The sequence below is a fragment of the Triticum aestivum genome, chromosome 7B (genome assembly GCF_018294505.1).
Source record: "Triticum aestivum cultivar Chinese Spring chromosome 7B, IWGSC CS RefSeq v2.1, whole genome shotgun sequence".
In the NCBI taxonomy this organism is placed as follows: domain Eukaryota; kingdom Viridiplantae; phylum Streptophyta; class Magnoliopsida; order Poales; family Poaceae; genus Triticum; species Triticum aestivum.
In genome coordinates, this window is record NC_057813.1 from 253984302 (window position 1) to 253997590 (window position 13289).

General features: G+C 45.1%; 1 protein-coding gene across 1 annotated transcript; it reads right to left on the reverse strand.

The window, feature by feature from the left end:
* Positions 1-7730: 7730 nt before the first annotated feature.
* Positions 7731-9089, reverse strand: LOC123157953 (probable carboxylesterase 8). The gene has a single exon (XM_044576122.1). It carries the CDS (start codon positions 8944-8946, stop codon positions 7885-7887), a length of 1062 nt encoding a protein of 353 aa, XP_044432057.1. The 5' UTR covers positions 8947-9089; the 3' UTR covers positions 7731-7884.
* Between the last annotated feature and the right edge of the window lie 4200 nt (positions 9090-13289).

The following is a 13289-nucleotide window of genomic DNA, read 5'->3' on the forward strand; positions in this document are numbered from 1 at the left end:
AAGCTTATCAAGATTTCGCATGCCCACATGAACTAACCGTCTATGCCACAACTAGCCTTTAGAGGATTTAGCAATTAAGCAAGTTCTAGGTTGAGCCTTTTTAGTGAAATCAACAATGTATAGATCACCTCTACGTATGCCGGTAAAGACCATTTTATGATTATCTCTTCGAAACACTTGGCAATCTACTTTAGTAAATAGGACATTGAATCCAAAGTCAGCTAGTCTAGATACATAAAGTAAATTATAGCCAAGAGATTCAACGAGAGCATACCATTTTGTATGGAGCTGTCATGTGAGATGGCCACCTTACCAAGGCCAACCACCTTACCCTTTCAGTTATCACCGAAAGTGACATACTTTCGAGGGCCGTCGTTTTCAGCAAGCTCACGAGACATATCTTTGTCTCCGGTCATGTGATTGGTACATCCACTATCAAGGACCCATTCCTTTCCTCCAGCCATGTAGCCACGAAGGTTAGCCATAAGATGAAAGTTTCTCATAGACTCTTCAAGATCAAAGTCATTATCATCATCCCCATCATAGTATCCATGTTCAACATCGTCTTGAAAATGATCATTTCCTAGAGAGAGTGATTCATTAGATATATGATTTTGACAATGTTCATCCCTATGAATTCTAATGGCTTCAGAAATGATATTGCTAATGATTCCAACATCTCCTTTGGCACGCATAAGGTCACGAAGCTCAAATAAACAATCTCCAAACATAGGATCATTGGGATTCATCTTATTCAAAGCAATATACTTGTGAAGAATCTCATCTAAGTTTTTCAAGGAATAATCTGGAAATCGTTCCTCAAAAAATCTCCATATAGTGTAAGCACAATCAAGAGTTGGCAAGTGACTAATCAAATTTCTAGGCAAACCTCTAGTGATAAGATTGATAGTTCTAAGATTATGAATCATGTCAAGAGACTCATTAGGGGTAGGATGCAAGGGGTTCACAAGGAGTAGTAATGTAATTGTTCGAGTGATATTCATGAAAAATTCCAAGCATCTCATTTTTCCACTCACTATAGAACTCTCCATCAAGCATAGGCACTCTACGTCTAATACTCCCAATCGTAGACTCATCCATCTTCCTCCAATGGTGATTAAACCAAAGCAATGGAGACCAATGATCTGATACCAATTGAAAGGATCGGGAAGAGGTGTCTAGAGGGGGGTGATTAGACCCTCAACAAGTAAAGATAGCAGTTTTTAAGTTTTTCAAGTTGAGGATGGAAATTAGCACAATTTCAAGCATTCACAATACAATTCAAGCAAGCATGCAAAGAGTATATGAGCAGCGGAAAGTAAAGCATGCAACTTGCAAGAAAGTAAAGGGATGGGATTGGAGTGTGCAAACGCAATTGGATACACAGAGATTTTTGGCGTGGTTCCGATAGGTGGTGTTACGTACATCCATGTTGGTGGAGACTTCAACCCACGAAGGGTAACGGTTGCGCGAGTCCATGAAGGGCTCCACCCATGAAGGGTACACGAAGAAGCAACCTTGTCTATCCCACCATGGCCATCGCCCACGAAGGACTTGCCTCACTTGGGTAGATCTTCATGGAGTAGACGATCTCCTTGCCCTTACAAACTCCTTGGTTCAACTCCACAATCTTGACGGAGGCTCCCAAGTGACACCTAACCAATCTAGGAGACACCACTCTCCAAAAGGTAATAGATGGTGTGTTGATGATGAACTCCTTGCTCTTGTGATTCAAATGATAGTCTCTCCAACACTCAACTTTCTCTCACAGATTTGGCTATGGTGGAAAGATAATTTGAGTGGAAAGCAACTTGGGGAAGGCTAGAGATCAAGATTCTTGTGGTTGGAATGGAATGTCTTGGTCTCAACACATGAGTAGGTGGCTCTCTCTCAGAAAATGAATGTTCGAAGTGTAGGCACATTCTGATGGCTCTCTCCATGAATGAAGAATGGGTGGAGGGGTATATATAGCCTCCACAAAAAATCTAGCCGTTACACACAGATTCTCAAACTCGGTGAGACCGAATGATGAAACTCGGTCAGACCGATTTGGTTCAAAATGTGAACGTTAGAATTTTCGGTGGGACCGACAAGGTCAACTCGGTGGGACCGATGTGGTAGGGTTAGGGTAAAACCTCAACTCAGTTTGACCGATTACACACAGTCGGTGAGACCGATTTTGGTAATAAGCAAACAGAGAATTGGTCAAGCAAACTCGGTGGGACCGATTGCATATTTCGGTGGGACCGAAATTGTTGCAATAGACAACAGAGAGTTTGCAAGCCCATCTCGGTGAGACCGAGATCCCATCGGTGAGACTAAACTGATTAGGGTTTGGTAGTGGCTATGTCAAATGAACTCGGTGGCGCCGGATAGATCAAATCGGTGGCGCCGAGTTTTATTTTAGGTTTAGGACATATGTGGATATGAGAAAGTGGTTGAGGGCTTTGGATCATATCACTAAGCACTTCGAGCAAAGCAAGCAAATAAGCAACACCTCATCTCCTTTCAATAGTATTGGCTTTCCTATGGACTGAATATGATCTTGGATCACTAAAAATGAAAATGTAGTGCCTTGAGCTTTTGCCAATGTTTGTCCTTAGCATCTTGAAGGGGTTCCACATCCTCTTGTCCATGCCACTCCAATGTTGAACTTATCTGAAATATACTAGATGAAAATACTTGTCCAACAAGAGATATGTTGACATTAATTACCAAAATCACCCAGGGAGCACTTGTGCTTTCACACCTCTCCGGTAAATAACCAATAGCGGAACCAGGATGCTCGTATTGTCTCCTACATATTCTATGAAGATGTTTATCGGTCGAACCGTTATAACAACATACGTAATTCCCTTTGTCCATCGGTATATTACTTGCCCGAGATTCGATTGTCGGTATCTTCATACCTAGTTCAATCTCGTTACCTGCAAGTCTCTTTACTCATTCCGTAATACATCGTCTCGTGACTAACTCCTTAGTCATTTGCTTGCAAGCTTATGATGTGTATTACCGAGAGGGCCCAGAGATACATCTCCGATACTCGGAGTGACAAATCCTAATCTCGATCTATGCCAACTCAACAAACATCTTCGGAGATACCTGTAGAGCATCTTTATAATCACTCATTTACGTTGTGACGTTTGATAGCGCACAAGGCATTCCTCCGGTATCTGGGAGTTGCATAATCTCATAGTCGAAGAAATATGTATTTGACATGAAGAAAACAATAGCAATAAAAGTGAACAATTATTATGCTAAGCTAACGGATGGATGTTGTCCATCACATCTTTCTTCTAATGATGTGATCCCCTTATCAAATGACAATTCATGTCTATGGTTAGGAAACCTTAACCATCTTTGATCAACGAGCTAGTCTAGTAGAGGCTCACTAGGGACACGTTGTTTGTTTATGTATTCACACATATATTAAGGTTTCCGACCAATACAATTCTAGCATGAATAATAAACCTTTATCATGAATAAGGAAATATAAAATAACAACTTTATTATTGCCTTTAGACCATATTTCCTTCACAAAATTTGCACAACATTTAAAGCAAACAAATCGAACAATCATGAACTTACATAAAACATTGCCTGATGTCATCGAGATGAGAATTAGTAAATCCGTTAAAAGTCCATGAATTTAAAACAAAATAATAAAGAAGGAAAAATAAAAAAATAGAAATGGATACAAGAAAATCAAAATCAAAATTAATGAATACAAAAACATTCATGGATTTAAAACAAATAAACAAAAAAACTAAGGGTGAAGTTGCAACCAGAAAACAAAATACTCACCAAATTTAAAAATAAATTGAATTAAATACTCAAGAATTAAAACTCTTCATAAAACTTGAAAAATATTCTCAAGTTTAAATAACTATACTGGTCAAACATCCCAAACCCCAAACCATTTTAAAGGAAAAACATACAAAATGGAAAAAATATAGTTAAGCTCTCTCGTCTAGCTACACAGTCATACCAAACACGTAAACACTTTACAGCATGCATAGACTTGGAGAAAAAAAATGAAATGGCAGACCATGTAAACAGAAACAAGGGCCCGTATATAGTACTCCCTCCGTTCCTAAATATATGTCTTTGGAGAGATTCCACTATAAACCACATACAGAGCAAAATCTATATTCTAAAATGCATCTAAATACATCCGTATGTGGTTCACAGTGAAATTTCTACAAAGACATATATTTAGAAACGGAGGGAGTATAACCCATCCAGGGTCAAACAGGCCCCAGGCCCTGACACAGAACGGTAAAAAGTCAGACATGAAACACAGCAACACAGCAACAACGGACAACAGCAACAACGACGCAGATTTTGATGCGAAGAGAACTCCCGCACGGACACACAGCGACGCGGGACAAGAATAATTTGAACGAATCTAAGAGGCTGCCCGAATTTTGTACCAATTAAATCATGTGATGGACAACTTAAATGTGACATAACTATTTCTTATCTAGATGTGAATTAGCAAATCCGTAAGTTAAAAGACCGGGACCAACCGAGCTTGCACATCATTGTGTAAAATAGAAGTTTTGTTTCCATAATAAATAGTACCACCTCCCTTTCTTGCATCCTGCTCTACCGATTTACGCACATATGTGATTCAAAATTAATAAGCAGTTAATAAGCAGCCTCAAACATTAAAAAGAGAATATGGAAACAAAGGTGGACTGGCATGTGGCTTAGATTTCATGGTAATGAGATGTGTGGCACTAAATAAATTATGACAATCCGATTCAATAGGCATAAGAAAGGAAAGTGAGAATAATAACCCAAAGAAATTATAATACACAATGCATGATCAGTGGGCATAAATAAATAAGGAGAGAATAATAACACAAAGGAATTACAATACCCAAGCCGTGACCAGTGGGAACAAGTAAGTAAAGAGGGTTTTGTAAAAAAAAGGAAGAAGAGAATGATAACACAAAAGAATTATATCAAATAATAACACAAATTCCAGGGCATGACAATTAACGCAAAGAAATTAACTAAATCAAACCCTAGACATTGAATCCCGGAAATTGGCACAGTGAACTTGTAGTCCCGCTCCATTTTGAACCCAGAGCTGTTTGGCACACTACGAATACTACAATCCCGACCGGGATAATCAGCTACTCTCATGGAAGAGAATTTTGGCCGGCGCACTATACAACAACAAATATTTGTGAGGTTTAGAAAATGTTCGTGCATTTCTAAAATTGTTCAAAAGTTAAAAAAATGTTCTTGTTTTCCATTTTTGGCACAATTTCAGTTTATTTTTGTGTTTTGAAAAAACTTTGGAATTTAAACTTCTATTCACATTTTTCAAAAACTGTCCATGACTTCGAAAAAATAACATTTGTCAAAAATGTTCATAATTCCAACAGTTTTTCACATGCTACGAAAAATGTTTCAGATTTTCACAAATTCCGCCGTATTTTTCAAATAATGTTTTGGAATTTCGTAAATTACTTGTGTTTTGGGCAGAATTTTTAAAATATTCGCAAATTTTTCAAGAAATGTTTTGATTTTTTTAGGTACTTTAAACAAGGTTACCGGGAAGTTTAAAAATGTTACAATGTATTCAAAAATATGCTTTTTAGGGAAGTTTTTTAAGGAAATATTAAATATGTTTTATTGTCATTAAAAAATGTACATTGTCTAATTTCAAAATGTTGCCGTGTATTCAAAAAAGTGTTGAAAACATGTATTTTTTTCTTAAAACGTACATAATGTATTTGAAAAAAGGCCAAAGTGTATTAAAAATATATTTTTAGGGAAATTTTTTAGGAAGTATTTTAGGGAAGTTTAAAAATATGGTTATTGTCATTAAGAAATGTACAGCTTGTATTTCAAAAAATGTTACCACGTATTAAAAAAGTGCTAAAAACATGTTTTTTTAAAAACAGATAATGTATTTAAAAAATGTCTAAATTTTTAAAAATATAAAACATGTGTGCTCTAGAAATGTACATTGTATACTAAGAAAAAGTATACATGTGTCAAAAAGCCAATTAAAACCGGCAAAGAAATAAAATAAAATAAAAAATGCAAAGAAAATCAAGAAAGAAACAAAAGAAACCAAAATATAATGAAGCAAGAAAAAAATCGCAGTGAAAACATAAAGTATAACGAAGGAAAAAAGAAACTAAAGGAAACTGATGAAAAATCAAAGAAGAGCTAAAGGAAAAAAAAGAGGAGAGCGAGCGAATCTACAACTATGCATGAGCGGTGCGAGCGACTGCACTAATGAGCCGGCCCAACTCAATGAATACAAGCTAAACACTCTCAAGGTTCAAAATAGATCGGAATTGATAGGTTTAGAGTGTCAATTTCCGGGATTCAAAGTCCAGGGTTTGATTTAGCTTTCGACTACAAGTTTAAGGTTTGTACAAGACTTTTTCCTACCGAGAGAGGTGGGACGAGTGTCAAGTTTACAGGAATAACTAGGGTCACTTCTTATGCAGTGGAGACGGCCTAATATGAATTTAACAAAACCACCCTTGCAGTGAGATATCTTTTACCACTCGACGCAAATTCTGAAAATTGCTTCAACTTACAAATAATACGTTGGTATGGACTATTTAAAAATTAGGGGGACCCTTTAAGATCAGGATCGTCGTACAAAGATCGTACCAAAAGTATTGCATGTGTGACACACTTCTTAATGTAAGACTAATACGAATTTCCATTAGATCTCAGTGTGCGCCTCGCTACTATCACCAGCCGGTACCATTCGAGTGTTGTTGGGCCATGCTGACGCACGGGCATACATACTAGTATATGCCATACGACTTGACCAAACCTCCCAGTCTATCGCCAATCCTCACGAGTCAAAAGTGTTAAGAGTAAAATATTGAAATACAGGATGATTAGTCCATATTTCTATTGATTCTCAATTGTGTATACATATAGATGAGAATAAGAGATGTCTGTTTGGAGGCATCCTCTGTTTTTTGGCAAAAAAGGGAGAAAGACATTTATATTTGTGTCCCTAACTCAATTCCATATTCACATGTACCCATAATTCTATAGTGTGCTTAAATATGCCCCTCTTGCATTTGATCTTCTTATAGAAACTAATAATTGTATATGTGCAATGCATGTTAATATTAGGCAAGATGTTAATTATATTGAGCATTAATATTTGACAAGATATAAATTGCGTGTTAATACTATGTACTAGGATATAATTACTCGGTTAATATTGACGTTGATATTATGCATAATATTAATTAGTCGACAGTGCTAAATTATTTAGTGCTAAATATGTGTAATACTAAACATCTGAGTTACATAGACCGTTGGATAGATGCAGTTGAACGAGTGACATTTGTTTGATTTCGTAACTCAAACTTTTTATATTAGTATATACGTACATATAGATGCCCATCCATGCGTTTTCATCCCGTTAAAAGGGTTTGACCCTTTTTTTGTCAAAAACGCCCCTGGCAGCAGCAACTGGCATTAAGGTAAAAAAACAGTGTCCTCTCTCTTACACATGCGACCCACGTGGAAAAAGGAAAAGTGATTTTTCTCTCTCTTCCTTGGGTGGGCGGCTACGCATAAACAGCCCGAGACCGAACTCGGCTCAGCGAAGCTTTGCTGCTGGCAGTGTCGTTCATGTGGTGAGCGCGTAGGCGAACCTGCCACTGCCCCATGAGATTTTAGAGTACCACGATTTTGAAAAATCGAGGCTGCCAAACTAGGCCCAAGTGTGATCCATACACATCAACCAATTTATAGGAAAGACTTTTTTACAATTTCAACGCACCGCACCACGTTGCGAACAGTGGCGAATTATTGTTCACAACACACAGTCACATGCTGGAATTGATGGCCTCCCATCAACACGGCGCACTCAGATCAGCGTCAAGCATCGCGGTCGGCGGATACGAAATCGCGAACCAGCGCGAACATCTCCTCGGCCTTCTCTTGCACGAAGAGCTCCGCAGCGTGGAACCCGGAGCCGTCCGTCTTGGCGACGACCTCCACGCCACTGTCCCGCAGCCACGTGGCGAACCCTCTCTGCCTGTCGATCAGCGGGTCGCCGTCGCTCCCGGACACCAGGCACCGCGGCAGGCCGACCACGGCTTCCTGTGCCACCGCCTTTTCCGGATTGCTGAACTCGTGGTCGCGGTCCGCGCCCAGCGGCAGTGCGAGGCTCCAGAGCTTGTCGTTGGCCTCCAGCGGCACCATGAAGTCGTCCTCCGACCTCTCCTCGGACGGCGTCCGCTCGACGCCGCCGAGGTATGGCTGGTGCAGCAGGAGCCCGCGCACCGCAGCGGGGCTCAGATCGATGCCCTTGGTCCGGACGCCGGCGTTGAACGCCATGTTCCCGCCGGAGCTGCTGCCCATGACGAAGCACCGGGCGATGTCGCCATGCGCGGCGATCCAGGGGTCCTGGGGTGCCACGTCACGGAGCCACATCACGGCCGCGACGGCGTCGTCATAGGCGGCGGGCAGGCGGTGCTCGGGCGCGAGGCGGTAGTCGAGGGAGGCGACGATGGCCGGTACGGCCGCCGCCATGGCCTCGCAGGAGGTGTGGTAGAAGGCGGTGTCGGCGTTGAAGACAACGAAGCCGCCGCCGTGGAAGTAGAGGATGACGGGGAGCTTCGTCGACGGCGGGACGGGGTTGGGCAGGTATAGCCGGATGTACGTGCCAAGAGAGGTGTTGAGGGGCACGTCCCTGCTGAAGACGGCCGCCCCGCTGCCGGCGTCGGAAGCCGGGATGGTGGGGACGACGGGCCGCGTGACGGCGCCGTCCGGGTGGACGGCGATCTGCATGAAGAGGTTGTCTGACTTGGACGGCGGCGGCCGCGCAGCCGCAGCAACGTCCGCGACCATGAGATCGCCCATGGGTTCCTCGCGGCTTTGCTTTGTCTCTTGCACACTCGGTGCGACTACAGCTTTGGCGAGTGGGATGGCGGACATGCGACGGATAGTGAGTACTAGGCGCGGCGCACACGGTTTTTATGCTGCGCGCTGTGCAACTGTGCAGGCAGCAACCATCAGTGCATCGGTGGTCTTTTAATGTGCAATGGAGCCCGAGTATACGTACGATACCCCACCCCGGTTTGATGGAGTGCGCGTAACGATCCAAACAAGTTTGTTTTTCTCTAATTCTTTTCCTGTTGCTAGTGTGTTGTACATGGAGGCGCTTAAAGTCTCAAAGCGTCTGCACTAATTGCTCCGCAGGGTCTAATAAACTCGCCCTTTGCTCCATGCTTTCTGAAAAGCGCGCGAAGGTGGCAAAGCTTTCGACAGGGAGAAACGCAGTGCGAGATCAACGTCACACCGCTTCAATCTCCTTGCTCAGCTTTCTCCGCTTGACGCAACGAGTGTATCGATGTATCCACCGCTGGCCGCCAGCAGATAGGCCCGGCGCGATTTGATTGCCTCGAGACTGTACGAGCGACAAGGACCCGGTACTGTGCACGCACTAGCCGCCTAACAAATATGTTATGTATGTAGATTAGAGGCTAACAAAGATGCAATCAGCATAGGGGACGTCAAGGCCAATATCGGAAGCAATCTCAACCCATGAGTGTCACCGGCAATCATGCCTTATTTTTAAATAGATTAGAAGATTGATTATTACATGTTTAATTGGATTTTGTTAGATTTTTTGTCCTGTGCGTAGGCCGCACTAGTTGACTTGCTCTGCGGATGCCTTTTTTCGTTTGAGCAGCTAAACATTTTTCTAGCAAAAATAATTACTATCTTCGTCCAGGTTTATTAGTGGCTGTTTTGGCTTTGACTCTGCGTTCCAAATATAGCCCCCCCGCCATCCGTTGGCCTGAATGTGAAATGGGAAGGATGGGATAGGTAGGGCTCACCAAAAAACCCGGTATCCAACCAAACACTTTCCCATGAACTCACTCAAGGCCAAAAAAATTGGCTGAATAGGTTGGAGCATCAATCCAAACAGTCCCTTAGTTCCTTCGTATTTTATGCTAAAGTTTAACCTTTTGATTACCAAAATATAGGTTACATGTGTCGGTCCAATGGAAACCAGGGTACCCTGGACTAGCAGGCGTAGGCATGACGATGACGTCCGCAAGCGACGCCGCACAACACAGCACAATTGAGGGCTTGGCAACTCGTCATTTGAGAAACAGAGACCGCAAGGTCTCCTCGCTAGGTGCTTCGTAGTGCGCCCGGCCCCGACAAGCGCTTCCCAGGCATGCCCAGGAAGCACCGCACCTTGCGGCTTCCTTCTCCATGAAGGAACGGGGAATCTGCTTGTCAGAAGCATAAATGCGTGCCATCCCGCTATTCCGTCCGTCGTCAGCAGCCGAGATGGTACGCAGCAGGACCGTCCTTAGTGTTATGGGCTCCGGCGGGCGTGTCATTCCCCAAGATCATCAACAATGACCGATGAAGATTCATCTACTTAGCGTGCGGCTAGAGGGGCGGCATTCAGCAACTACCAATTCTGTACGGGCAAGCATGCCACTTCCAGTCGCATCGGGCTGGTACGGACGACCCTCGCCTTTCTCTTTGTTTATGTTGTGCCAATGGCAACCCCCCGCGGCGAGAAGGGAAGGACCATGGCAGTCATAAATAGAGGAGGGTTGCTGCCTAGCGAAGGGGTCGACTCATTGAGAACAGAACACATACATTAGCCAGTTCATCTAGAACACACAGCAATATCATGCTAAGGCGGGAGTAGGGCATTAGAGCAGTTCCAACGGGCTGACCCAAACAGACAGCGTATTTGTCCGTTTTATGTCCATTTAGGTCGGACGCCCGCTCGGCGTCCGCCCTGTTTTGCATTTGGGTCGGCAGTGCGCCCAACGCGCCGACCCATTTTCATGTCCGCACTCAATTTTTAAAAAAGGTCCGTGGCCATAGATCATGCCAGCGGCTATGTCTCATGTCGGCACCATGCCAGCGCCGGCATACATTGCCGACTTCAAAAAATATCACCATACAGTTCATGATGGCGCACTCGCCAGCGGCCGGCACACATGCCAGCACACAAAAAGGGGTGGGAATTGAGTTCGACCACGCCATCACGGCCCCGTGGTCATGCCAGCGCACAAGCCGGCATACAAAAAAGAAGGCGCTCATGGCCACGGGATCACTCGTCGGTGAACTTGAGCATGTCGGCCTGCATTTTCTTGAACCATGGCCTCTTTCTTGGCTACACGGTGTTGAGATACACCTTCATGATCTCTACCCCGGTCATTATGCTCGCGAGAGCCACTTCTTTGGCCTTGGTCCTGGCGTTGGCGGCCTCGATCTCGAGCATCATGGCTTGCTTCTCCGCCTCCAACTCAAGCATCTTGGCTTGCTTCTCCGCGTCCATCTCTAGCCTCCTCCTTTGGATCTTCATGAAGGCGTTCATTTGCTCCTCTTTGAAATGTCGGCGCTCCTCCTCTCTTGAGTCCTTCTTGTTCATCATGCCCTCCACGCTTGCGATCAAGGCATTTGATGCCGCATCCCGCTTGTCGTCCTTTTTGGAGTTGGTATTCCCCCGTGGCCGAGCCGGCTCGCCGTCCCCAACCTCCTCCACGGCTTCCTTCCCCCGCATGACTTGAGGGCGGCATATTGCGCCTTGAACTTTTCCTCATCTTTGATAGTGGAAGGCGCCACCACGCTCACGTCGGGCGAGCACTCCCCAGAGAGGCGGGAGGCCTGCGGGTACACGTGGAAGCCGGGCATCGGGGTGCAAGCCGATGCGCGGGGCGAGTAGGGCAGCACCATCTGAGGGAACGCGGACGAGCCGGTGCTAGCCGCGGCGGCCACGGCAGCGTTGATGAGGCCATGCCGACTAGGGTTTAACCCTAGAATATAGAGCCCTCCCTCGTTGCCGCCGTGATGCGGGCGTTGGTGACGTCCTACTGCACGGCGGCGGCAACGACGGCAACCGCGACGGCTTCACCCCTCGCGTCCGCGGCGTGCTTCCGGCTCTTCCTCTTGACCGACTCTGCCGCCCGTTGCTCGGGCGTCATCGCCTTCTTTGGCTTCGTCGCAACAGCGGTCTTGTGCGGGGCACGAGGCTTGCCTTTGCGGAAGGGGGCGGTCTTCATGCCAGACGAGGCGAGGAAGGCGAGGCCAGCGGCGGCATCGAGGTCGAGGTCGTCGTCCATGGCGGGTGTGGGGCAGGAGCACGCGCGGGCGGGAGGGTTTTGGGGAAAATGGGAGAAATGATGGTGGCTGCCACCAACCGGCGGGCCCGGGGAGAGGAGTAGGAGCACGCGTGTGTCCGTCTCGTGTCCGCGCCGACGCAAATCCGACTCAAAAATGGGCCGGGAATGGGTCGCCCGCGGACGAAAAACAGACGCACGTCTGTTTGGGTCGGTGTGTTGGGCCGCCCTTTGTATCCTCGTTGACCCAAACGGACAGCGGCGGACGAAATGAGTCACCCCCTTGGAGTTGCTCTTACACCGCAATGGTGGCCTGAACCTGGGTATCTCTGGCGTGCTTTACTTTTTGCTATCCACTCTCCGGCGATTGATGACTTAGAAAACATAACACATTCAGTCTAGCTGAACTCACAAAGGGTTGTCGTTCACAACCCAATGTCAGGTTCTTACACCTACATTTGCGTGCCACGTAGGGGACTAAGGCATTTTGGTTTGCTTGGTCAGTGTCACGTCTTCACCTGAAGCTTTTGTGGTGCCCTGCCTGAATACCACTGTAGCCAGACGGTCGCTGCACACACCAGCCCAGGAAATCACACTGACACATGCCTTTACAACATGTATATGAACATAGGCACAATTGTAATAAGAATATAATTATTAGCTATTGTGGCTGGAATAAATACATAATGGTTACAAAGATAGGGCAGTGGAAAAGCGCTATCTAAGGCAGCACGGACTTGGGAAAGCACTATCTAGCAATATTAGTTATCATGTCATAGCAGGATTATCAAGCAAGGTAACTACCGATACTAAAACCGGCAGATCTCTGGTAGGGGGTCCCGAGCTGTGGATTTTGGATCAATGGTTAACAGGAGACAGAAGACATGATATTTACCCAGGTTCGGGCCCTCTCGAAGAAGTAAACCCTACGTCCTGCTTGATTATATTGATGATGGAGTATCGAGTACATGTTGATCTACCTCGAGATCTTTGTGTTCTAAACCCTAAGGCAGGTAATTATGATTGTGTCTCTATGGACTAAACACTCTGTCTACACCAGGGGTATCTAGGGTTACATATGGTCGGCTGCCAACTAGGGATAAACATGCCGATAGATGGAGTAGTCCTTGAAGTACACGCCAAGTCTTCAGCTGAGTCCGTCTTGATCACGTCTGCGTTCGA